Raw genomic sequence first — 27,983 nt, 5'->3', positions numbered from 1 at the left:
TATGCCATACTTTGGAGTCAGATGTGAGATCACTTTTCTCCGGACACTGAGCCTGACAGATGCAAACCAGAACTGAATAAAAAAATTAAATCCATGGTTTGCATCAATTATGACCCAAGGTGACATGAGGTACAGGAGAGTACTTTAGGTTGATCTCAGTACTCTCATGTGCCCTGGCTGAATAATGTGTGAGCAGAACTGCTCATATCATGTTGAAAAATAAAATCTTTTGGGATAACAGAAAATGAAGGCACCATTATAATAACCAAATCAGAACAAAGTAATTTTCATACTTTGGACCCCACAACATAGGTAGTCACTTGTAAATGAGGGAACTTACCCATCTTCTTCTGGGTACTGGACAGATCTTCGTATGATGGTGTACTGATGACGCTGGGTATTTGATAAACACTTACAGCCAGTGTGATTGGCAATTTTGATTGGCACAGGCTCTGGAACACTTGTCAAGGGAACCGAGATCTCAAAGAGCTAGGTAGGTGAAATAAATGTTATTATTTTTTTCAGTTTCCATTATGCAACTACTATATTAAATCAAAACTTCTTAGCCTTTGTCACCATTTGCCTCACCACTGCTCTTTTCTAGCAATAGTTGCCATAGGCATGAATGAGCAGGTGGGCACTGAGGGTTTTGAAGTGAAAGGGAAACAATGCCTATCACTGTAGAAACTTCCCAAAATGGTCATCCCAGAGTCATATAACCAGCTACTAAATACCCAAGATCACCCCAAACTCTTTGCAAATGTACTCAAATGCCTCTTTTGAATTGCAAGGGCAAGATGGAAAAGATATAGACATTGGGAACTTTGTTCTCAATTATATCATCAGTTGAATCTCAGCCACTAATAGAAACATTTAGCTCTCCTAAGGTACTCACAGCTTGCATCTTAAGGTCCCTAACTTAAGGCCCACAGACTTCTTAGAGACAGAGGAAACAGGAGTAAATAAAAGACAGTTCAGTGCACTTTAGTTGGGTTCCTGGAGGGAATCATTCCTTGTTGATTGTAGTAGGAGCTTAAGGAACCAAGCAGCCTAACTTCAGTCTTGCAAATTGTTTAAGGTGATCTCTGGGTAGCCTTGTAGAAGCTCTGGTTCTCTGGGCAGCTCCATGTCGGAGTCCTTGAAGTGACCCACAGCCCCTCTGACCCACCAGGCCAGCTTTTTTCAAGTGGAAAGTAAGGCATAAAGTACTTCTCAGCTTGCCAGGTTAGTGCTGCATCCAGATTCAGTGGCTGAGAAATAGTCCTAAGCCTGACTGTTTAGATATTTAAATGTAGGTGTCATAGTCTCTAACTTCAGGTGGCAGGAATATCTTTCAGTGGATATTTTATGCAAGGAAAAAAAAAACATACTCTTACTTTTATGGGAGTAATTTCATAGATTTTAGAGAAGTCTGGACTGCTGGTAGTGTGTCCAGGACTGGAATTAGCTGGGGGCTTTTGAGGGAATGGTTATTTTGAAGGGCACTAAAGGAATGTTACACTCTGCAGAATTGCAGCTTTTCAACCAACTTATGAACTGCTGCTCCAAAAACACATAAATAAGTAAATACTTTTTAGCGTGACCTAGCTCCCTGAGCTGATCAGATGTCTTTTGTGTATAGCCAACAGCTCATAAGTGCTTTCTCTGTCTGGTGTGGAATGAAAGCAATTAATGAACATTGACGCAAGAAGGACAGGTCCAGTGTGCCCAGACACAAAGGAATTACATTACAAAAAAAACCTGAAACAATATGGAAGTGAATCAAGCCTGCTGACCTTCAAGTGCTTCCCCATAAGGACTTCAATTTTGTTCTTAAAACAACTGCCCTCAGTCTTTGTTCTGTCTTAAATAAAAACCTATTTGATAACTAGAATTTAATATATTAATACAAGTACAAAAGGTTTTATAAGTAGGGGTGCCCAAGATGAAGATTAATCTAGGAGGATCTGTTCATTTTGTAGGTATGGACACTGATGGTTTCAAACATATTGCTGACTGAAAGTACTGAAGTTGGAGCTGTGCTCAGTTCCCGACTGGAGCAAGATATCTCAGTACATAGACGCTAGAGGGAATCTCCTGAAAGAAGCTCTCTGGATACTCTATGCTCATTTTTTGGCACCAGTCACTAAAATTCACATATATGTTTCTTTTTGCACCTAAGCAATAACTGGCTGCTGGTTTAAGCCTTTCTTTTCCGAAGTAACTTGTGATTTGGGACATTCAGATCCTGAAGCATTCATATTGAGAGCAGTTGTCATCTTCTGCAGCAAGTGTCTCCTTTTAAGGCTCACAAAACTGTACCTCAATAACTATTAACCATCCTTGTGGAATCAATGGCAATTTTGAGAATGCAGCTCACAGACTCCTGGCCCCACACAACAAATTGTCCCAGATTTTCTCCTTTGGTGGAGGGCATTCCCACGAGCCAATGCTCTCAGGAGGTTCCAGCTCCAAGTAACAGTACGTTAAAGAAGCATTAAACCCCGTAATGTCACATGAGCCTACAGTCACTTTCTCAGGACCTGATTTTCCATCTCTACGCATATATAAACATTTGTAATAATACAACATGAGTGTAAAATGTCATTGCACATGCCTGTGTTCACTCCACATAGATAAAAAAAATCAATTCTTCTGTTTGTTATGACTGAGCAGACAGATCTTTCATAACAGGATTTCAGAAACCAAACATCCTCTTTCCCCTCCCTTCTTTGAGAGCCAGGGCAGAGGGAATGCATGTAAATAGGCTCATTTACCGTTTTTGACACGTAAGTTGTACTCGTGTTCATGCAGCTCAGACTCTCCTCATTGCAGCAGCCTCCACATCTGAACACGTTCACACAGGGAGGCTTGAAGAATTTGTTGGTTGTCGTACCCAGCTCTTTGGCAACCTCCACACAGGTTTCCCTTGGCACACACTGAGTCTTTTGCCATTCCTCATCTATGACTGGAGAGAACACCTTTTTATGAGCAATCACGGCAAAGTAAACCTCTGATTAGTGAGGCAAAAACATTACATAAATGAAAATGAAGTGCTGGCAGGCCATCTGCACTTACTTGGATCAATTTAAGAACCAGAGAGAGGCGGAGTACAAAATTATCCCAGTAACTTACACCAGCTGCCCTGGCAAAGAGGTCGCTACATTTATCCGCCTTTGGTTTTCAACAGGGATGACCAAAATCTCTGTTCATGTCCATGGGTTAAGTAGGGCCACATCGATCTCTGCTGGTGGAGGATCAGCTCCCCAGAGCCCATCTGGTCAGGCGGGCCCCAACCCTTTCTTCTCTCCTGCAGGGTCATCTCCGTGCTGCCACCCTAGCCTCTCGCCACGCATACCCCACTGTGGGCGCGTAGAGCCTGGGCCTGACTGGAAAAGCACATTAATGATTAACAGATTCTGGTCAGAGGGTATTAGTACTCCCACTGGATGTCAGCCAGCGAGCTGTTTCCAAGCTGCTGAATGAAATCCAAGACAAACATTCTCACACCTAAATACCCTCTGGGGTTTTAAGTTGGAATAACAGGAATATGAATTCAAGCGTGTTTTATCTATTCAAAACAACGTGGCATCTTTCAAATACTCAATTGGTGTAGACTAGTAATTTATTTCAGACCTATCTGTCAAACTCTGACTGTGAGAAGGAATAATGCATTCACTGGCTGAAGCACAGGGAGAAAATAGTAACATTTACATAATAACATCTCAGGTCTTCTTAGAGGTGGCCCTGCTTTTTTTTTGCTTATCTGCTTTTGCTTATCTGATTCATGTTATGGAATTACTCGAGAGTCATCAGTGCTTGTGCTTTAAGTCCTTAAAATTCTGAAAGCATTTTTCCTGTCTGCCCCCCTCCAGCAGGTTTATGAAAGATGAAAAGCAACTTCTATACTATTAAGAAAATTGCTCTCTCAGTGCAGTCCATCTCCCTGCTATCGTGCCAGCAGTATGTACATTTATAGGGAAGTTCTAAAAATACATATTTTTTCTGGAAGACTTTTAATCTAATTGCTATACTCTGTCTTCAGATAAGCCTTTATTTCACTCTCTCCTACCTGACTTTCCTTTTATTTATTTATTTTTCTTCAACTAACTGTGTATATTTAAATCAGTTTGTTTATTTCTGCAGAGTTCTTCACTATGGCTGATTCACTTTACCTTCCAGTCATTCAAAAATTACAGAAAATAACAGTTTAGGGTCTGGATTCCGATTTTACTTCCTGTAGCATAAATTAAAGGAAGAATCACTAAAATCAACAGAATTTTCTAGAGTAGTTGAGTCTATCAAAGCGGCAATCTAATCCTAAGCCTTAAAATAGAAAATAAAGTGTTTGCCAAACTTATTAAAGTACATGCATGTAATCACTTCAGATGTCACTTCAGTGAGGGTAAGCAGTGATGACCTTTCCATCTGCACATACCTTCCCTTTATTAATCACATTATTTATTTATTTATTTATTTATTTTAAATAGAAGGGCTGCTGTAGGAAGGTCTGGTCAAAGAAGTGGGTGTCATGCTATGTTGTGAAGCACTGTGGTCGCTGTGATCTCCCTGAGCAAGCACAGGGCATTTGCTGCAAAATCTGGCTCTGATGATACACACTCAAGCTTGAAAGTGCTGCTGTTGTAGGTGAACTGAGCTGCTCTGAGGAGGTTGTGGTGGGACAGGGTGAGGGGGACTTTCAGTGAGTTCATTGTTAAAGCTGTAGAAAGGAGGAACAAAGTTTTAAAATCGCCCCATTGGAGTTTGGGGTGCAGTGGAAGATGGTCTAGCAGTGAAGCTGTGAATAGGCTTGACCCAGCCTTCTCGTCATAGCACTTTACTAAAACAAAACAGATGCTCTTGGCAAACGGGACAGTGCTTACTGACTAGAAAGGGTGTGGGAAATAAATACATGTTTATAGGCTCAGTTTTTTAAAAAGAGCTTTAATACCTTGCACATATTAAAATATTAGAACAAAGTCATTTCTGTTCTGGGATAATTCCACTTTGGATGGAAGAATGGAGAAGATGACCCAATAGGCTTTTTTTAACTTAAATTTCAGTGACTGGACTTTGATTGAGAAAGCTGACATACCTGTGTCTAAAGTTAGATATTTAAAGGGAAAGAAGGAAGTGAAGTAACAGCTGTGACAAGTGGTTATGAGAATATTACCTGTACAACTATAGGTATGTGACTTTATTAACCTGAAGAGTTACATTGTTCTGCCATTGAAAATGCCTATTGCAAAAAGCCTACATTGCCTCAGTACCATTTGACAACATCCTCTGTTGTTTCAGTGTATTGACAAAAGGAACATTTATTTTTTTCATAAATACAGAGGCTCACTCATTGAGCAACAGTGAATAGAGAAATACAGCATTTGACCCTGGGTACTACTTCTAATAACAGCTACAGGAACTCCTAATGTTTCTGTATAGGCTTGTAAAGGTGTGCAAACAAAATGTGTAACATTAATTAAAGTCCCCTTAGTTGTTCTTCCAATCTGTATTGGATGCTGGGGTTTGTTTTGTTTGGTTTGTGTATTTTTGTTGTTGTTTGTTTGCTTTTGTTTTGTTGTCTCTACAAAATTTTTATGAGATGCTTAAAGCCATGCCTGTCACATAAAAACCCTTTTCAGACTGGCATTCATCTCTGCATTTCTGTTTCATGGCTCAGAGAGCTAAATTGAGGCCTTTGCTCAGTCATAATTTAGTTGAAATGTAGAAGCAATAGATATGAAAGCGACAGCAATTGCGTGCAAATGTGGCTGTGGTTATTGTAAAAGCAGTGCTGGAACAGGATCAGCAATATCCGATTTCCCCAAAGGAAAGTGATATGGTCATGTCACTTCAGGGTAAAGACTGAACAAAAAAGAATAGCTTGATCTATACTTGGTTAGCCTATAGTGTAGCTTTGCTGTAGGAAATCCATCTCCGTGACTGAAGCATAGTACTTGATCTTTTATTTTACATCAGTGAACATATAATGGCCCTTGAGTCTCTCACCTACAGGGAACAGTATTCATTTTTGCTCCACGTGGGGGAACAGAATGTGATTCCCTTCACTCAGGTGCTGGCTGGCGGTTTCAAAGACTACTTCTCTCTAGGGAGATTTCCTCAAATAGAGAGAGAAGATTAGGGCAATACCTCCTTCCTGCAGTTCCCACTCAGACACCACTGATGATGTGCAGTGCCTTATATCAAAACACACCTAATAAAGAAAGGGATTTTGATGCCTGTTGTAAAGCTCGTTTGTTTTTGCCTGCAAGCAAATTCCATGATCTGGCAAGATGCTGCTGGCAGGCCCCTCAGCCCATCATTCCAGCCCACTCTATGCATGTTTACTTCCCCTCTTTTTGTGGAGTGACAAATTCATACATAATACATCTTTCCTTCAAATGGTACACAGTACAGTAAGCCTGATTTGCCCATAAAAGAAGGAGACATACTCAGACTGTTGCCTGACATTTTTTTGTATAGAGTCATTTTCCATGAATGCCTTGCTCTTTCCAGTCCAGGTGTATTCTAGGAAACCCCTGGCAATTAACCCATTACTGCATAAGAAACGATGGTCCTGAAGCTGCAACCAGACTCCAAACCTGCACCCACCTTTCAGTGTATCGATGTCATAGAAAGCAGCAGCAAATCTGGTGGAGCGATGTGATGCAGAGCGGGAATCTAAATTGGCCAGACTTTTGAGTTTTAGCCTGCATTTCCACAGCTTCCAGTCCTCAGAATGAGTGATTCGAAGCAGCTCTTCCAGGCTGGATGCTCTCCTGATCTGCTGCTCTGACCGCTCCAGTGCTGACAGAGGTGTCCTCTGGAAGGAAAGGGGGAAGTCAGAAAGCCAGTACATTTACAGCCTGTCCCAGATGCAGCACACGCAGCACTTGCACCAGAGGCAGCATATTGCTGAGAAGAGCTGAGAATACCTGGGAAAACAGGAGAACACAGGAATGTCCCTGTTTTTAATGGTGCCTGATGTCAGACCGATCCACAGCATTTGTGCCCTTATAAATTGGGAAGGTGAGACACCCCCTTCCTCATCCTTTCCATCACAGCCATCAGAGCTGATCGACCAATGCAGGCTGCACTCCCCGTGTCCCTGCTCCCCAGGGAACCTGGCATGTCATGCCAGCACTGGGTTACCTCTGCAGACGACCTGAATGAGTTCAGCTGGCAAGGACAACCCAGGCACCTTTGCAGAGAGCCACCTTGGGTGGCAAAACTCTGGTGTCGATCAGGAGACATCACTGCAAGAGTAGGTGATATAGCCAGGAGATGCCCTAAATATGAGGGCCGACCCACACAGTGGGCAAACACGACATTCAACGTGCTGCAAAGTGCAGGGTGCATCTGCTGTTTCCCACCACAATTGCCATCTGGGTCATGCCCAAGTCAGCCAAGGTGGCCTCACACCAAGCCTCCATGCTGTGGCTGTGCAGCAGTGTTAGTGCAGTCATTGCATTTTCCACCTTCATGAGGTACATGACCGTTCTCCACTTCCATGGGAGAACACTCCCTACAAAGGCCTACACTGTTAGTTTAAAGTCATTATTCACTTAAAAATACCTTTTTAACAGAAACTTAATAGTGCACGGCACACCACAACAATACTGGTTTCTTTGGCTGCTGCTTTCTGACATCTGTGTGCCTTTACCAAGACACTGCATATTTATTTCCACTGACTCACCAGGTCTGCTAAAAACTACTGCCTCCAACCCAAGCAAAAGGTTATCTTTGTAAATGGCTGTCCTCTGCTGGGCTGGTGCTCAGCTGTGTTCTCTGGTAATGCAGTCGGCTGTGCTTTCTGACTGGCAGATAAAGGGCTGCACTGCCAGCTCTCATAAATAATGCACCACATCCTAAAGGCAAGGCTGAAAGATGGGAGCTGGTGATTAGGCAGTCAGCAGCCTGCAGTCCCAGCCAGCAGCCAGCTAGTGTTCTGCATAAGCCTAGGGAAAGAGTGAGGGGAAGAGTCACCTATGAGAGAGAGATTTCTAGATGAGATCTGAAACCTAGGCATTGACCACATCTGTTGTTCGTTATTAAAACATCTGTGGCATTTATTTTGCAATGGTACAGATGTTAGCTTGTACACACTGGCCAAGTTCATTTTTGCATAATTACCTTCCACTGACCTAAAATTCCCTAAGTAGTTAACCAGAATAAGTTATTTACTCTTCTTTTATGCCCATATGGAACATTGTATCGTGCTCTAGAAAGCTGCCATGCTTTATTATGATGAAAGAGATGGCTGCTTTTCATAGGTGTATCATTTCTCATACATTTCATCTGTGGTGAAAACTGGAAAGCCCATCTCAATACTTATGGACAAATAGGTCAAAAGGAATGTGAAAAATTAGCACCAGTAACTTAACTGCAAGACAGTTTTACAAACAAGCTACCCAAAATTTTGCTGATCTAGGAAAGCTCAAATTCTGTTTGAGGTCAATATGTCAGGAGTTATTTTTTCAAAGAACCGCAGCTTATATTCACTCTCATACACATACTGTCTCCTTGACCCTGCAAAACATATGAGTACGGGACCAGGGGTGGTGTGGTAATGGGACCAAAGATGTTAAAAATGAAATGTATTAAGCATTAACGTTTTTTTGTCTTTAAAGTGGAAAAAAAAAAAAAAAAAGAAAGAAAAAAAAATGTTCAAGCTAGATCAGCATCCAAGACCTTTAAACTAGAATGAAATTACAGAGAACCAGTAAAATTATATGATGCTATTCTGTAAATGAAAAGACACATCTCTGCATTTCTTGTAGAAGTCAATAGTTAGGACTTGCTTTTCCATTTCTTTCACTTAAATATCAAGTGTTATTATAGGAGAAAACTAATTTTAATCTTAAGGTCAAAAAATACACAAAAAGTATGCATGCCTCACGGTACAGAAAAGATCTCTGTGCTTATCTAAGGCAAAAATTTGTACTGCTTAAAGTATCTTTGTATTTTTAAAGCTATACAAATTCATTGATGTGGAAATTAACTGACTTTATGCCTGCAAAACTAATATTGTATAGAAAGAGGAAAAAGTTTTATTAATAGAATTCAATTTTGTACAAAAAAAATGCATATCAAATGGATTTTGAATTGTGGTAATTACAAAAGTGTACCTCTGATATTGATGCACTGTAGTGGTATTGACAAAGCTTGCCTATGTATGCAGGTTGTTCCTTCTCTTCTTTTACTCTTTCTCTTATATTGGAAATTGGAGAAGTGCAGTGAAAGGAAACGGGAAGAGCAATGCACATTACAGAATTCCCTTTACAGTCATTAGAAGTTAAACCTAGTTAACTACACCATGATTATCCAAAACTCACACAGAGCCCTTGGAACTGAGTTATCACTTCTCTGTGCCAGGGCTATTCAACCCTGAAGTGAATCATCTGCCTTTACTGTCTTCCTATTTCCTAACAGATACACAAGCTCTTCATTTAATGGGATAGTCAGTTGCCTCCCAGCACAATGTCAGAATAATTATGTTCCTTCTTCTTATATTTGACTTCTTCCTGGAGGGAACAGATTTTTCAGCTGATTTTTTAACTTCTTCCTAGGAATCCAATACAAAATTTCCTGATGCCATTTCCCATATCAACAACAGCATTGAGATAAAGTGCTGTCTCTCCCTCTGAGCACTACTGACACTAGGCATGATGGTAAGCAGAAGGTACTGATAGATATTTGGAGAGGGCTGAATCCCAAGTAATTGTAGATTTTTACACTGTGGACATCTATTTTGTCTGTGACCTAGTCACTCTCAGCTCCCTCTAAAGCCAAGGTAGAGAAATAGACACTTGTAGACCATGAGGTACTTGAAATCATGTTGAAAATCTGCTAGCTGCCCAGTAAGTCAAGGCTCACCAGATCACAACAGTCATCTGTGTTGTGGATCTTTGGTTAAACGAATCCCACTGCAGCTTTCTGGGACATAAAACATTTGAAGACAAACATCTCATTTTCTTCTAGGTGCTGAAACAGGAACAATGAATACTGCCTTACACATTTGTTTTGTCTTCATTGAGACTTTTACAATACACTCAATAAGATGTTCTTTTAAACACTTGCTAGAGCAAGGACAGACTGTTCATAATCTAGAAAGAAGTCTCTCATCTTTATACAGTTTGACCATAGAGATGGATATCCACAACTTAAAAGCATTTAAAACTAAAAGCTTATAGAAGGAAAAAAAAATGAAAACACATGGAAGATGCAGCAGCCCCACCAGCGGGATTATGGCCTCATCTGGGGCACTCTCTTGTTATGGCACAGCAGCACTGAATAGTGTGTGGTCACAAAATCTTTCTCAAGCATACATTTGTATTTAGTGTGTTTTGAAAAGGACAGCATCATCTGAAAACATAAAACCTTTTATGGTCTCAGGCAATATCACAGATGACATACCATATGACTGCTAATGCTACACAGATGTGGACACTTCTTTCATGTACAACAGTTTGAATTCAAGCCCTGTTTAGTTACAGACAAACATACTCTGGCCGACTGAAAAGCTCCGCTTGGAAGAGTGCAGCTTTGCACAGAAAGATGAATAAATGTTTCAAAATGTGAAATTGGATAAAGGTGTTAGATTTGACGACATTCCAAACCTACACCTCATGTGATAATTGAAGACTTTTTTTCCTTCTCACAGTGATAGCAAGTGGACAGCATGCAAAGAGGTCAAATCTCCACTGTTATTTTTGGGAGGTCCAGGTCCCCAGAACAAGCAAGAGGAACAGAGACACTTTCTATCTGCTTCTCCTAACTGCAGTCACCTTCATGTGACTTCAAACTTTTCAGGGACCCCTTCCTCCCTTTCTCAGGCTTTCTCTGATAACGAGAGCCCTTCCTTCCAGGTTTCTCCCCTGTCATGGTGTCATGTGCACCACCTGTGCCCTCCTCAGTTCTTGTCTACCTGCAACATTCGCCATTCTGCTTTCATCATCTTGTACTGCTTGGAAAGCTGTACTTTTATGTTTATTTTTCCTTTTTTCTCCACAGTCTTAAGCGATGGGTCAGGTGAGAGCCTAATGAAATCTAACTCAGGCTGAGTTGTTCAACCTCTTGATGTAGGGACATCCATTTTTTCTCCCTCTCATGCCCTCACTCCCCTTCTCTTAGGTCACCAAAGATTTTAGTGGTTATCTGGGATGAGCTTTCACCACTGTGGTAGTTGGTTGTGATGGTTGCAATCTAGCTGTGGAACAGGAATTCACTGCACTTAGCATTGCTCACATAGTTGGCAAAATGATGATCTCTGGCCCCCAAAAGCTTAAAATTTCCATTAAGGTTTGAGAGAGAAAGAAAACAGAGGAGATATTGAGAAAGGGCCAGGACAACATTCTTTACATGATCCCAAAAAGAAAAAAATAAAAATAAAAATATATCTTTGGAACCATATCACTGGAAATCTCAAAATGTCACAAACTTTCACTACCCATAAATGTATGCCCCATAGTAAACCATGTACATAATGTTATTGCCTACAATAAATGTTTGCTTAGAACTCATCAATAACAAATAACAAAACAAAGTACAAGTAGTATAGTAGGTTTGAGTAGTTCATTCTTATCTCTTCATCTTGTTGCTACTTTTAATATCATTTTTCAAAGCATCACAATGAATTCCATGTCCAAAGATAAAAATCTGATTTGTACTCAAATCAATTTTTCTGTTTTTCATGACAGGAACCTCCCATATGTTCCAAAACTTTCTTCAGTTCAAAGAGGAATATCTATTTTCCTGCATTTGGACTATGAGCAATATCATTGACATCAGGAAATGATAACGTGGGTTAACATTGTGATTTTTGGATAATTACAACTTCTGTCCTTCCAAAAGAAACCATAATGGACTATCTATCTTCTTCCTAGCAATCTCAGATGCCAGAGAACTCTAAAAGTAGTTAGCATTGGAAAGAAAAAAGAGAAAGAGCAGTGGTACATTCAGGGGCCTTTCCCACCTTGGAAGATGGTTTAAATCAGACAGAGTTCATTACCCTGTTAACTTATAATAGTCAAACATTTGTCTTGTGTGTCAGGTTGTACAGATGCAGAATTTCACAATTAGTCTGCACTGCTCAAACTGTGCCCCTTCTTGAGAGTTAGTATGGTCAAGCTCCTATCAGATGTTGCCACTCAACGGCTTGCACCTTTTCTTCATGCTTGACAAGCTCCCAGGTTTCTTGCTTAAGGAAAAAGTATCCTACACATTTCAAACTGATGTCTGAGTAAGCCAGCAGAACACAATACATTTTTACATTTCACTCCTTCTAGTATGTCACAGATGATCTCTGCATTAGTGCTGCATTTGGCCCATTCAGGATCTCCTGGAGGTATTTTGAACAACAGAGAAAAGATGTGTAGAATGCAATGGTGAAAGAAAGGCCCACTGAAGTCCTAAATTTACTCAAGGACCCATACCACAAACACATGCCTAGGACCCCAAATTAATTCTTTTCAAGTTCAGTAATTATAAGTATTTTTATTTAAGAAAACAGATGCACAGTGAATAATGTTTTGCATGTATAACAAGGCAAAAATAAAGGTTTATCAAAATCCATATATTACACGCACTGAGGAAAGTTCTACTTGCATTTCACTTTATGCTCAGGCACACTCGCAGACTCAAGAAAGACATCACTAAAGCTTACACAGATGTCTAAACCACTTTCTTTTAGCCCCAGCCCCAGCAGTCCTTATCCACAGTGGGACATAAACCTCTTCTCAAAGCTATACATGTGTAACATCTCTTCTGAAAGAGAACATTTTTTTTTCCGATTTAGGGTCACAGATAATATTGTGGCAAGCGCTGCACAAATACCAATGGAAAGCTTCAACATTATCACTATGTCTGGAGCCAGGACAAATGATTAAGGAACCTCTCAATAACCTTGCACTGTTTTATGATCCATCTTCTCAGCAGTTAAACAATAAAAAGAAGGTAAGAACTTTATCTTGCCAAACAAAGCAGATTTTAGCTGCGTAGCAAAGAGTTATGATTCTCTTAATGCCATTGTATTACAAACATTGCCAAGCAGGTTTAAGCTAAGTTCAAACTACATATTTCAAAATTAACCAATTTAGTGGGGGAGGTTTCATCACAAAGTGAGGGCACTTGGACATCGACAAAGAGTGCTGGCAGCAAATGAGAACATTTTGAAGCTTTATGTGAGTGCCACGTGCTTGATGCAGCAGTAGCAGCCACATGTAGCTCAAAAGAAGTCACAAAGACTTCATGCAACCAGACGATGCAACTGCACCAAGGCCTAAAGGACCTGGGACTGGCTAAAGACGAGGACTGCTAGTTGCCTGGGTGGAGGACCTTACTTCATGCCCTGCCTCAAAGCCACGCTGTGGTTCATAGTGTAGTCTGTTAGCCGATCTGACCAAGGAATCTCTACACTGAAAGCGAGTTCTTGTGGAAAAGTCTTGTTCTCTCTTGGCAGGAAAACAGCCCAGCTCCTACACAAAGATGGTGCCTGAAGTCATCGTTTGAGCATTTCCCTGATGAAATTGACAAGCTTCTGTATAATCTCTGCAGTAAGAGGAACTCCTTTTGATGATTTGCATCATTTTTAGTAACTATTTCTAGCATTATTGTGGTTTCCAGGAGTATGGGCCTTGGGTATGAACACAAAATAAAGAGACCATCCCTAACCTGGTGACTACAACTAAAGTAGAAGAAAAGAGAAAACAGAGGAAGGCATTCATCCAAAGAGATTACCAAGAAAACACAGAAAATAATGCTTAGAGTCATAGGCCGTGATTTTGAGATAGCAGGGGTCCAACCAGTGTCAAGTTTTATCATAACAAATATTGTCGATTTTACAGCATCTTGTATTCTTGGGTGTTGCATAACAGACAATAAAATTGTGAAACTCTTCTGCAGTTTGAAAGCATCAGATTTGCAGTAGTAACTTACAGCCTTATCAAGAAGTAACTGCCTCAGCTTTTAAACATCTAGCATGGGGAGTTTAACTTTACCATGTCTGACACATAATAGCTTGCACTAATTTTATCATCACCATTGTATTTCATTTGTGAGGAGAAAAAAAAAATGTTTTCAACAGCTCCTCTAAAATCAGAACTTTGATTCTCTGTCAGCTATGAACTTTTGATCTATGTAATACCATCCCTGACAGTATCCCCTCTGGGCTCATGATTATCTATGCATTATTAGTGCACAAAGAAGCTATTTTTAATTATAATGAATGTGACCTCATAGAGACAAAACAATGAGATATTTTGACTTCCTACTAATATTCTTCCCTAAAACAAATAGGATTCTCATGGAATTTCTCACTGACATTTACAGGCTCTTCCGTCTTTATCAGAAACATGGATGAAGCTTCAGGGGCTTTCAGTACTTCATTCCACCTTCACATGGAGACTGTTTAAACAAAAACTTAAATCTGTTCCAATACTCAGGAAAAAAATTCAAGCTCTCAGACTTATCTGGACACTCACCTGCTGTCATTCCAATTACAGCATCAATAATCTGGAGGGATATGCAGCTTATGGTAAAGTCAACTGTTGGTCCAGTGAGGCTGACTTCTAGCTTTCACTTTTTTTAAAGTTCTTTCTTCAGAGGAAATTGTGTTGAAAGACTACAACTATATTGTCTGAGTAGATTGCAAAAAACATGCAACTGGACAGAATTTCTTTTTAAGAGGTTGGAAATGACCAAGTCTTTCCCCAAATACAAAATTACTAGGGACTGTGTTACAGTTGAAAAACCCTATCATATATATGATAGTCAAAGAAGTTGGGGGGGGAGCTTGAGGACTCCCCCAAGTACTGGGGCAACTTTTTTCTGCACAAAAGCCCTCTCAGCAAATTGAGGCCTTGATGTGACTGCTAATACTCTCAGCTTTTCAGATGTGTCCACTGCTACAGTATTTTCTGCAACTGCATCAAAGAGTGACTCCATGTAACTCCCACAAGCAAACATATGCATGTGTCAAAAATGCATCTTCTAGCTGCAGTGCCCAGACAGCTACTCCTGATTTGCCCAAGGAGCAGAAAATGGTCCTCTGGGTGGAAAGCCTGAAGGTCATCTCTCTACCCTCACCATTGCCTGCTTGCCCAGATAGAGCTCAAAGTTTGGAAAGCAGGCAGAACAAAAGTTTTGCTTCCCCCATCCAAAGCCTAGGAGACACCTCTCTGCTGTCTGCCTCCAGAGTTAAAGAGTGTTTGTCTTGACCATACTTCCTCTCAGGAAAGGGTCACTGTGTGATCAATCCAGTCATCCCACAGGGTCTAGTGTGTCAATGCTGCTGAAAGAGAAACTGCATAGCCCCTGTCCTGTAAAGAAGAGCAGCAGCAAATGGCCAGAGCACAGAAAGAAGGTCTGACAGTTACATTATATGTAGTTTTGGGAGGAAGAGAAAGTGGTAAAACTGATAGTTTTATCTGGTGTTTTATCAGGGAGCAGGGGACTAATGGAAACATTCATCTGAGAGTCATATTTCTCACTGATAAAGAAATGATGTTTGAGGGTCTCTTTTGATAAAAATTTGTCAGCACATCATTTGGCCAAGACCCAAAACTGGAGAAGCAACTTCTAGACTGCTCCAACGTTGCTGTTTAGCATGTTAAAAGTTCCCTCCAGACTCTTCTCCTCCAGGCTCTCGCCTCACTCCCAGTGAAAACAGGAGACTTAATTACGCATTTCCTAAGATTAGTAGTCAAGGTGGTGATAAACAGCTTATAATTTAGCTGAGGATGATATGCTTTTGCAAGTAAATCATATTAGCTACCCTGTGTCTTCAGGAGAACAGCTGTTTTATATTTTGAATGGCCTTTTCAATTAGAATATATCTTTTGTGGTGCTACAGCAAACAAATCAGACTTGTTGCACTTTAGTAATGTGATTACATTATCAAAATCCTCAGACATGAGACATTTTGGTTATTCTACTCTGAACATTTGGTTTGAATGAAACTAAATACTCAAAGCAAAGAAGTGAAAACAGCAGAATGTTGCATGACTTGGAAGTGAAACCATGAATCTCAGATTATTTCATTTCTTTTATGTGTCTAAACAATCAGAAACTGATAATGTATCAGAATATTTCTTACAACTATATATTTTTGTCCAGATAGATCTTTTTTAATTAAAATTAATAATTATTATGAATGTTGTGGTTTTTTTTTTTTTTTTTTTTTTTTTTCTAGCCAGCAAATATTTTTAGAATCAACTACAACTCTCATCAAACAAATCTTCCTTCCCACAGCCAGGTCTTTTGGCTCTCATGGGAAACTCCCTCACAGCAGCTAAGTATGCTTTTGAAGATAACAGCATTCACTATGCCTCGTCTTGTTGGTAGTGATGGAAAAACAAGATGGATAGATGGAAAAAAGAAATAGGTCTACTGTGGTGTGGAGTTTCTTCCTTTTCAAGCCTGGTTATCTACATTGAGACTTTGCCTTTAGGCCCCTCCTGTGGTAATCATGCAAAGTATATTTGCTTGGTCAGTGAAAGGACAGATAGGGATTGTCATAAATGCCCAGGGTGGTAACTGCTTGGTATATCCCAAATGCTACTGACAGCTATGGGAATCCTACAGTATGTTTTCTCAACCTCTACTTCTGTGCTTGATTGTATGCTCTGGCATAGCTGCAATGTGTTCAGGCAGACACGATGCTCACCACAGAGCACAGCTAGAGACATTACATAAGCTCTTACTTCATCGTATACAATGCTAGGTGCTTGTTTAACACTGTGACACAGTACACATGTCAAAAATAGCATATTGCAGATGTTTACAAAGAGTGTGTAGTCACTTTCTTTTGATATTTGTCATTGGAAATCACTGGGGTTTGGACAGTGATTTTGGAATGACTCAGTAATAGAGAATTGGACGAAATCAGATGACTATATATTCTTTTAATATTTGAAAATATTTTTAATGTGATGAAGATTCTTTCAGTTAGTGCTTTCACTGGTTTCTGGTTTTGCCCCAAGACACTTCAACAAATGTTTTGGAAGTATGACTAGCCAATCGTATGGCCGGATTTCCAAATGTCACTTCACAAAGCAGAGCCACTGCCAGTACTGAGTGAACTTATGTTACCCCAATCACATGCACACTTTTTCCTGGAATTGTAATTTTTCTTAAGTAATATTTCCCTAGCAGTTCAGGAAAGTATCCTAACATGGTTTCTGAGTCACACTGCTAATTAAAGTGAAAAGTTTTGCCTGTTTGTATGGCACATTCTCTGTGTGCAATGTGACATATGATACAGCAACATGATGCAACTTTCTTGTAATTTAACACGACTCAGATATGATTCCTTTCCCAACTGCATGCAAATAGTGACTGCACTGTAGTGACAATGAGCTCTCAAAAACTAACTCAGCATGCTTCTGGTCTAAAAAAGGTGGTTCTGGCAAAGCCATCCTGACCTGATAATAAGCAGAGGAACCACCCCTTTCCAAACCCATGCAGTGCCCACACTGGATCACCAAACCCTATGTGTTTAAACACGTGTCCCAGTTTTTCTAAGTGCCATTCTGCCAAAACAGTAAGAACCCTAGGTGGCGTTCTGCCACTGGCTGAATGGTCATACCGTTTAGGTCAGATCTGGGGTAAAAAGAAAACAAATACGCAGATGTCCTTCAAAAAGTTAATTTTTCTTAATGTGAGCAAACTAAAATACCATGCTGAATAGTTCTACTATTCACTGATACAGAAGCCCAAATATAGATGTTTCACAAAAACATTCAAGAAAAGAACGAATTCTGCTTGGTCTTCCCATGGGCAAATGGGGTCTCTGCAGCTGTCATGGGGGCACATAGAGTTTTGTCCCCATTCCCCATGTCTCATCAAGAATTATGAAGATTTGTATAATGTACTGGGGAAGCAGGGAGCAAGTGGAGAGTATTATAGGGGACCGGCACATAGTGGGACTTATAAGGGTTTCTTTAGGAAAAGTATCATATCAGGTTTAACTCCTTGCAGCAAAATAACTCTGGTCACTCTTTATCCCAGCAGTGCCGTCAGTTTGGGACTACATCTAAAAGTCAAGCCCAGGAAATAGTAAAGGCTGGTTTTGTAACTGGACTTACTTGCCCTATGAGCAAGGCCTAAAAGAAACACCGACCCCAATCATTTTTATCAGTGATAATGATAAAAAGTGCTGTACAAGATTCTTAATAAATAAGAATAAAGGAGTTGTCACCTACAACAACAGTACTTTAGTTATTTTTCCCAGGCAGGCAGACAGGAGATAAGACACCAGCAAACCTTACTGAGATCTGAGTAGGGACAGTAGTAACCAGAACAAAACTTGCAGCCACACCAGCAGAGATCTTACAAGTCAGCTTTTGCACCATTTTTTCCCCTTTTCAAGCAGGTTATTCCCCTCCTAGCCCTGCTTGCCTCCTGCGGGAGCTGCATCAATACCACCACATCAGTGGCTAGAAACAAGGCAAATCCCTGTGGGGGAGTAAGCACAAGCAAGCCACAGCAAACCGCCCTCAGACAAGCAACACTCGCTGAGCCTGAGCTGATTGCTTGCCCTGATTGCTCTGTGATCATGAATTAACAGAAGGTTCTCCACAGCCCTCTGAACCTGCCTTCCTGCCTCCCCTGGACTTTACAGAGCTCCAGATGTGAGCCATGACTGATGTCAAAGTTTAATTAGTGCTGTCTTCATTTCAAACCGCTGAATAATGGAATGAATTTCTCAAATGTTGCATCTGATTAATCTAAACAGCCTGGTGCATTTTTCAGCACTCTATACACAGACGTTACAATCCCAGCTGAGATGGACTGGACTGGAACAGCAGCTGGGAGGGATTTTTCTCATGAGTGAGAGCTGCTCTGGATAAAGCAGCAGTGTGCTTGTAATTTTCTTTCCCAACTGATAAGAGCCAAGGATGGATGCCGCGTGGCATGGCAATATACGGGGTTGTTGTCTTATCCTTCACTGTAGCTTCTTAAGTCAGTAGCAGATAAGTCAGAACAAATTGTCTTTCCTCACAACCTCCCTGATAGCTTCCCAGTCCTGAAGGAAAAGCACAGGCAAACATTTCTGCAGGAATGCTGCAAATACTTTTCCACATGTTTTTGGCTCATCATGCCTATCAGAGATTGTAATCACAGAGAATCAAGAGCAGCAGTGACAATAAGAAAACACTTATGAAAACCACAATTTCATAATCAGTATTTCAAAGAGTTTGTTAACTTTGAAAGGAAGCTGGAAGTAAGGATGAAAAGTCTAGTTTAAAGAGAGAAAGTGTTTCCAACAATCTTCATTGAGTCTTTTCTAGCTGCTGAGCAGCTGACTGTACTTCCAGGAGTTGCCTTTGAGGAAGGGAATCCATGAGAGAGAAGAAATGTTAGAATATATCCTTTCTAGAAACGAAGCAACATTTGCAAGCTGTTACTAGAGTACTGCATAGATCTGACTATCTGAAAAACAGCATCAGTGATAATCAGAGACAAAAGCTTACTCCCTGCTCTGCTAAGACTTGCTCAGGTTTATTTGCAGAGCTCTGTTTTGGTTGCACAGACAGACTGCAGCTGGCTCCAGGAAGGAAGAGATGCAGAGCTTCCTGATTCCTTCAGCTCCCTGTGTGATGGCTCTCCAGTATCTCCATGTTTGCCCGAGGGCAAGGCATATCCACTAAGGTGCTCCAGGGATCATGGGGAAGTGCTGTTTTGCTCTTGCCTTCAGCAGAGCAGGGCAGTGGACAAGGACCATGCACCAGCAACTGGCTTCTGCTTCTGTCCAGCTTGCAATGGCAATATGAGATTGTTGAATCTAAGACCCATCAGAACAGAAATGGCTACTTAAGCCTGTATCAATATTTGGTGCGGAGTTAAAAAAGGTTATTAGCTGTGGAAAAGGTGTGCATGTAGCAGAGAGCAGCTGGCTCCAGGGCTGAGCTTATCTACCCCCTCTGTCTTCTGACCAGATTTTGAGTTCGATGATACTCCCCAGGCCTACCGGCAGTGGGATTCTCTCTAATGAACCAAAGGAGAGTTTGTCACAGGGAGAAGACCTCTGCAAAAAGAGAAAGCTCTGAGTTTGTCGTAACTTGGGCATTACTTTCTCTTGCCTTTCCCATAATAAATAACATAAGGGGCAGAACAGGGCAGGGAGCATTGAGACTCACCCCCTCAGCGATCAGGACTCTGTGGCCTCATTAGAGACACAGTTTTAGTGCTGGAAGACAGAAGTAGGTCCAACTGACCATTGGGGCTTTTCCTGGCAAAAGTCACCTCGGCTCTGATGAATATAGGACATACCTTTTTGTATCGAATTTTAAAAATTCTGGAAAAAAGTAGCCTATGTCTGTCATTGCTGTATGGGAGAGGAAAGAGGTGTTTGGGGGGGAGAAACAGGAAAAGCAACAGTTAAGTTTGTGGTGCTTTAGCTGAGGGGTTTAATAATGTAAGAGACTGGCAGAACAACACTTCAACAAGGCATTTTTAAGCACTTCATGATGAAAAAAATTAATGCTTAGACATCAGAAAACCCATGTGGAAACGTAATTGTTCACTAAGGATTTAGTATGTCAGACTGGCAACCTGAATCAAATAACTGGAGTGTGAAATATAGGGATTACTGCCAATGTTGATATGAGTTCAGCTGAGAAGTTGTGTCTGATACCTGCACGATTGCCCTGCCCCAGGCTGAGCTGCCTACTGCTTCCCGTCATGAGACTCTTTCCAGTTGTTTATAACATTGCCGACATTCAACGTCCAAGCTGAAACTTTCCGTGCCAGATGTCTGCTTCTAAATGATTTTAATAACTTTTTGACTTAGTGGAAGGTGTCCCTGTCCATGGCAAGGGGGTTGGAATTAGATGATCTTTATGGTCCCTTCCAACCCAAGCCACTCTGTGGTTTTATGATCCCATGATTTGTTGTCCAGACAAAATGGTTTGCTCACAGTTAAGGATGAAGCTCCTTCTATACCTGTGCAAAAGCCTTTTCTGGCAATTTTGTCTTTGAGAATGTCTAGCATTTCCTTGTGGTGGATAACAAATGTGAAGTTTTGACACCTGAGGAAGCTTTGTTGGCACAGATGTGCCTCCTGCTCTCTCTGTAAATATCCACCCAAATGTAACAGCAGCAGCTCACGGATGCTCAGCAGAGACTTGCCAGGGGTTAGCAGCTAAATTCTGCAGATGGGGCTTGTGCTGACCACACTCCAGCCTGGAGCTGAGCAGGACAAGGATGCAGACCAGAGCAGGAGCAGCCCGCAGAGCTGAGAGCTGGGACAACACCATTCCTCTCGCTCAGGAAAAGGAAGATGTCAGATTTAAAGTGTAGAGGGAAAAGGAACATTAGCAGAAGAGTGCAAGACCTAGCCAAGGAGCCTGAGAGCATTTGGGGAGACCAGAACTAGAAACTGGGGGCAGGAAAATGGAAAGGCAAGAAGTCCTGACCATGAAAACGAAGCTAGAAGCTAGGGATAGAAGAAGGGACCATGATCAGTCGGGATGGGAAAGTAGAAGGGTTCAGCAGGGCACTGAGACTGTCACTGAAAAACTGAGACTGACCTCCTGAGGGTCTGAGGAAGGAGGAGGCTATCCCAGCCCAGCAGTATGTGAGTGGGAAGGAAGGTGGCACAAGGAGAGGGCAAAGGGGATCCTGGTAGGGAAACTGACCCTAAGCCAGGGAGGTCCAGGAATACGGGCTGGGGAGCCACTGATTGCTGGGACTGGGACAGGACAAAAGTGTAGACAGGAGGAAGAACTGGGGTCTGGCAGGCAGGGAATGACTGGGTTTGGTGCACACGTGGGGAACAAAGAGAGTCCTGTACCCAGAAGAGTATGGTGTTTCTGAAGGGTTAGGAAAAGTCAAGCACAGCAGAGATACTCCCTGAATTACAGCAGCTTGTAAAGGAGCTTTTTAACCTTCACAGCATTATTGAGGATCACTGTGGCAGGGGTAAAGAGAGTATTTAAATGCTTAACCCCCTGAAACTCTATCATGTGTTACCACTCTGACACCACCTGACAGTTTAGTCCATCAACAGGTTTAAAACTTCAAGTGTCCTGGGTTGAGCTTAGTTACCTGGTCTGCTATAACAACGGATAGAGGGAGGAGGCTCTCTGTGTCTCATTAATTGTGATTAATACCTACATCCTGACCTTGTGTTTTTTATCCCGGCAATATTACTGTTGGTCTTAAAGAACTTTTTAAAAATAAGATATGATAGGTGACTACAATACGTTACTTCTGTGTTCTGCAAGTAAAATCTGAGGTGCAATTGGTAAGAATACAGATAGCCCTGTATACCATGAAGCACTGTAACATAAAGGACTTTCTGTGGGGTATACTCACATGCACACACACACACACAAACCCACATGCCATAAATGCTAAAACAACCCAGAAACCTAATACACTATGTCAAACATTAAAATAAAAATAATTAACAGCTTAGCCAAAAATCTCTCAGAAAGAGCCAGAACAAACAGGAAAGGAAACAAAAACAAACAAACAAACAAACAAACAACAACAACAACAAAAAACAACAGTCTTTTCCTTGTGGTAATCAGCAGCCAATGCATGTGAAACATAGCCCTTTTTAGTGTGATCTACATAATACCTTCATGATAGTCTTGGAAACTAACAGTTATTTTTGTTAAATAGAATACCCAATGTCTAGGATGGCTGCTTGAGAGAGGTAGCCAAATTACAGTGAAAACAATTACAAACATGCATATGTTGGCTAGGCAATGTCATCACAGTCAATAAACTATAAACCAGTTTAAATTAGCAAGAAGAGCTCTTGTATGTATGCAGGGCAAAATGGATATGGTTTCAAAATTTAATTAAAAGGCTCTTAGCTAACTAGCGATTTGCTAATAAGCTGAATAAACTTGTGTTCCACGTGAGGGCAGAATTATCATCATTGCCAATTATACAGTGGTTAGTATTCTATATTAGAAAGTGCTTTCTGATTTAGGTAAAGAGATTCCTACATGTGAGTAAACAGTGACTTGTCATGCAGTGCAATGTATATAAGAATGAAGGCAATGTATATGAGAATTATTGGACTAGTCTTCATGCCTTCCAAGTCTTGATAGTTAAGGTTGTAAATTAAAAGCTTGTGAATGGTGAGCAGGCAAAGGCTTTAGCCATTAGTCATCCTGAAAACACATTGCTCACCACTGCTAACTTCTTGTGCTGGCAAAAGAAATCTGCAATTAAGTACATAATTTAGCCTTTCTTTTCTAAACCTCAGGTCAACATGCAGTGCAGTTCACAGAGTAGTGTGTGGTCATCTCTTGCAAGCAGGAGGTTTTTTGAAGTGAAAACAAAACTGTTAGCTTGTTTTGCTCTGTCAATGAGAAATAATAATTTGTTCTGGACCACACACTGAATTAATCATTTTTGGACACACTACACATGCAGAATCTTGTTCCAGCTTTTGTTCTGATTTTTCTAAATGATTGTCCTGGCTGTTCTCACATTTTCTCAGAAAGTTAGACACAAAAAAAGTCATACTCTCTAGGTGAAACTTCAGCTTAAATTTTCTTGCATGCATTGCATTCAGAATAAAGGTTGAATTTCAGGCAATGTGCTCTATTATTACTAGTTGCTGCTTATTTTAAAGTCTTGGACAACATTTCCTAGTAAAACAAAAGAAAAACATTTCTCAGATTTCTGGCAAACAAGTAAGCAACTGACGAACAAGTGTTTTTAGAGGAAAATTTTCAACACCAGTGTTCTTACTTCTGAAATCATAAATACAAAAGAAAAAAGTGCATTTAAAAAGTATCCCAAGTGCTCTGACTTGTGCTTTGCTTTGTGTTTTCCTTTTGTCTTGCATGACTGATACTAAAAGTTTAATAAAAGAACAAAGTATATTAAAAGTAATTAATAATAGCTAGTAAAAAATAATAAAGTAATAAACAATTAATATGTATTTAACTTCTATATAGACCCTCTTTTTTCTATGGCTGCTAAATATCCATGCAACTGAACAATCACACACACACACACAAAAGCACACACAACAAAACAAGACAGACAAAACAAAACAAAAATCAAACAAAAACAAACACCAAAACAGCAAGAAGCTCACCAGCTTGCACATGAAATTTATATAATTCTGGCAATGTGGATTATTAACCATGTCAATAAACAGAGATCACCTACCTTCACAGATCCATTCTCATACTCAGATCCTTGCAGCAAATGCAGAAAAGAAACTATGAAAATATTCACAGTTGCCCACGGTTTGTACATTCTGATGTTTAAAATCCACAGGTTACTACGCAGTCGTTGTCATACAGCTAGAGGCGTCTCTTTTGAAATGCATTTCTCTATCACCAATGCAGACAAGAAAAGATTCCAGTTTTTCTGTCATAAACTCACAGAAGATTCCAAAATACAAGAGCAAATATCTAGCTCTTTACTCTTCTAAACAATTATTTTGAACAATTCACCTAGACAATGCAATTTCTTAGAGTAGATTTTAGATGCACTTGAAAGAAAATCATGATAAGGGTTTAAATAGATTTCTATCTGTATGTATACACATACATTCTCACAAATGATCAGGTTTGGATTCCAGTTAATGAAGTTAATATATCTTCCATCAAGGCACAAAGAGGTATTCAAAATCCATCTGTGGTCCAGAAAACTGCAGAAATCTGCTCTATTCTGTGCTCTGTGTTACAGCAGCCTTTTCAGATGGTAGTGTAATGGCCAATGTTTTGAGCTAGAGAGCTGTAATCCAACTCTGTATTAAAACTTTTTTCACAACCTTCATGGAAGCTTGCAGAAGCATGTGTCTTAAATCTGATACAGACTTTGGCAGTAACACAGTCAAATTTTGGCTCTAATCCCATTTTGTCCCTACCAATAGCATAGCAGTTTTAAAACTAACTGATGCAATCTAGACTCCCATTATTTTAAAGAAGATTACCTGAAACATGAAACTTCAGCACACGTTTCTTACACAGCACACAGATTTTAAGTTCTTCCTTTTAAAAAAAGAGAGGGAGAGAAAGAAAAAGAGAAAGAAAGAAAGACCATTTTCTTTTATGTGGCATAGGGTTTTCTGGATAGATTTTTAAAAGGAAAGTTTAAAATTATCTTTAAAAACACACAGGATTTTGAATTTTTTAATGAAAGTTCAGGAAGCTAATGTATAAAAGATATATAAAGATATAAAAGGAATAAATCTTTTTTTTTTTTCCCATTTTCAGCAAAATAGAATCTCTCTTTCTGCCCCAAGATAAAAAGATCTGCTTGAATTTTCTCTGCACTTTTCCACAGTTTAAAACCAAAATAGATAACAAGCAATTAAACTTATAACATAGACAAAGGCTCTGATAATTACACATGTTAAATCTTTATTTCTGTACTCATGTAATATTTTATATTCAGGAGACTAGCTCCACTCTCACACAGCTTAGGGTTTGCAGAGCTACAGTTGTTACCATAAAACAGTCTCGTAGCTAATACTTCACAGCACTGCTTTCCTACCTTTGACTTCCAAGCAGTAGCTCTCTTAAATACAAGCCACATTTCTGTTGCTATCAGTAAGGTTGCAAAATTTCTTCCTAAGTGTTCATCACAAATGGGTATCTTAGAGAAAATTATTTGAATCTGTTTTCTCCAGTTGTTGCCAGTTAACTGTGCCATTATGTTTTAAAAACATATATGCGACTGTGTAATTTTTAGCGTTGTCTTTCACCATTTGTTTTGTGAAAGCAATTTATTCTCCCTGGTGGCTTCCTCCCCCACCTACCCCGCACTGGTTCGTGTAAGGACAGCAGGAGTTTCACTCTCTGAGCTATGTGAGAAAGCTCCTGTGCTCTGCGGACCTGCTTCTCCCCCTCCCATCTTGCCCCCCACCACACTTCCAGCTGTGTTCATGCAGTTTCACTGGCCCCATGCCACTGGGGACATTCTGTGTCAATGCTGTAGTTTGCCATTGAAAGACATCAACTATTTCATTCATCATTTCAAAGGAGCATGTTATCTTTTGCTTATGTACGGTCACTCTGACCTCATTTAGTTTCCCCATTTCCCTTCTGATGCTGATAGCTATCTGCTTGCAGGAACTGAAACCCTGCGGAACAAAATGAATGCTCCTTAGCCTTGAGCACACTGCTTCAGCGCAAGGGACCAAACCCAGAATAGTCACTACAAGGTCAGGACTGCATGATAATAACTCTCTATTGACCTGTAGTTATCTGGAGGGGGTATCTGCCTACAAGCTTCTCTCATTTATGGGGATCATTAATTGAACACAGACCCAGATTCACAACACAGGCAAGAAGCAATATATCCTTTGTGCCCTGAAGCCTGGTCACCAGGGTATTACTTACACAGCCTGTCTCCACCATGGTTCATGGATGAGCGTCTCTGTTCCCCTGGAAGGGCTGATGAAAAATTTCACCTTTTCTTCAGCTAGACCAGGTACCTGGAGCAAGCTTTCCTTCCAGACACTAGTCAGGCTGCTTCTGGCTGGTGCCCTCACACAACGTCACTACTCTGCTTCGTAAGGTGGCAGAAGCAAGGGACAACCCAGCAACAGCACAGAGGGTCTTGAACACCAGCTGTGGAATTCCTCCTGCAACCCAGTGGGGGTTTAACTGCTTATAGGAGGTGAAAGGGCTTGGAGGGATGGAGAGTGAAAAGGCCTTGTGGTGATATGTTCTGCAAACCAGTAAGGAAAACACGTCTGAGAATGAGAGCGCAGCTCTTCAAAATGGGAAGAGATACAAACCCAAGGGCTCTCACACCCTCAGCCTCACAGTGAGAATGGCAGTGGCCTTTCCGCCCTTGTGGGACCCACAAAACCTACTTCAGGGACTATTAAGAAACTAGCACTAGAAAATCAAGGCTGTTTGTTTTGGAAACACTGGAAGGAAACACCTCAATAATGTTTTGTTTGTGTTTTAGTTCGTCACTGCTATTTACCAAATTCAATTCTGAATCACAAAAACATTTGGAAAGACCAAAATTACGTCTTTCTGGAAGCAAAATGTTCATCACAACTGTCTGCCCAGCTCTGGCTTCAGTGGACTTCTTGGCAGGAAGACCGAACTGAACCTCTGGCAGTGAATCAAATCCATTTAAAAGAGCAAGTTAGATGCTGCACGCAGAAGATACACAATACTTAATCTCTCCTTCAGGGCTCAGACACAAAGACTTGCAAAGGAAGAAAAACACCTTTTTTAAACTGCCTGGACTTCAAATCTAGCTCAAAGCTGTTAGTGAAAGCACAGGCAAAGCGAGAGAAAACAGTTGTTAGGACAGCAGAGCAACTCTGATGATGGACTTTTGGGAACAGCTTCCTTTCACTATCTGCCCTGCAGTCCCTATGACTTCCCCTATTCCTCTTGTCTCTCCTCTCCAATGTGGGATGTGAATAGGGGCTCTCTCCAGCAGGGCAACCAGGCAATCAGGCCCAGTCAGCATGAGTTTATGAAAGGCAGGTCCTGCTTGATGAACCTGATCTCCTTCTATGACAAAGTGACGCACTTGGTGGATGAGGGAAAGGCTGTGGATGTGGTCTACCTTGACTTCAGTAAGGCTTTTGACACCGTTTCCCACAGCATTCTCCTCGAGAAACTGGCTGCTCTTGGCTTGGACTGGCGTACACTTCGTTAGGTTAGAAACTGGCTGGGTAGCTCGGCCCAAAGAGTTGTGGTGAATGGAGCCAAATCCAGTTGGAGGCCGGTCACTAGTGGAGTCCCCCAGGGCTCAGTACTGGGGCCAGTTCTCTTTATTATCTTTATCAATGGTCTGGATGAGGGGATCAAGTGCACCCTCAGTAAGTTTGCAGATGACACCAAGTTAGGAGCGTGTGTCGATCTGCTCGAGGGTAGGAAGGCTCTGCAGGAGGATCTGGATAGGCTGGACCGATGGGCTGAGGCCAACTCTATGAAGTTCAACAAGGCCAAGTGCTGGGCCTTGCACCTGGGGCACAAGAACCCCAAGCAGAGCTACAGGCTGGGAGAGGAGTGGTTGGAAAGCTGCCTGGCAGAGAAGTACCTGGGAGTATT

General features: G+C 40.9%; 1 protein-coding gene across 1 annotated transcript in view; it reads right to left on the bottom strand.

Annotated features, from left to right (window-relative positions):
* Positions 1-24,735, bottom strand: part of VEGFD (vascular endothelial growth factor D) — a 30,427-nt gene extending 5,692 nt beyond the window's left edge. Inside the window, exons 1-4 of the mRNA XM_040532985.1 lie at positions 24,118-24,735; positions 6,589-6,799; positions 2,757-2,947; positions 341-489 (exon numbers count right to left, since the gene is read on the bottom strand). Coding sequence (XP_040388919.1) covers positions 341-489; positions 2,757-2,947; positions 6,589-6,799; positions 24,118-24,207 — 641 coding nt within the window. The 5' untranslated portion in view covers positions 24,208-24,735. The remainder of the gene's footprint in view (positions 1-340; positions 490-2,756; positions 2,948-6,588; positions 6,800-24,117) is intronic.
* Positions 24,736-27,983: the final 3,248 nt, after the last annotated feature.

Source organism: Cygnus olor, chromosome 1 (assembly GCF_009769625.2).
Source record: "Cygnus olor isolate bCygOlo1 chromosome 1, bCygOlo1.pri.v2, whole genome shotgun sequence".
Lineage (NCBI taxonomy): Eukaryota > Metazoa > Chordata > Aves > Anseriformes > Anatidae > Cygnus > Cygnus olor.
Note: the sequence above shows the minus strand (reverse complement) of the source record. Positions and strands in the feature narration are given on the sequence as shown.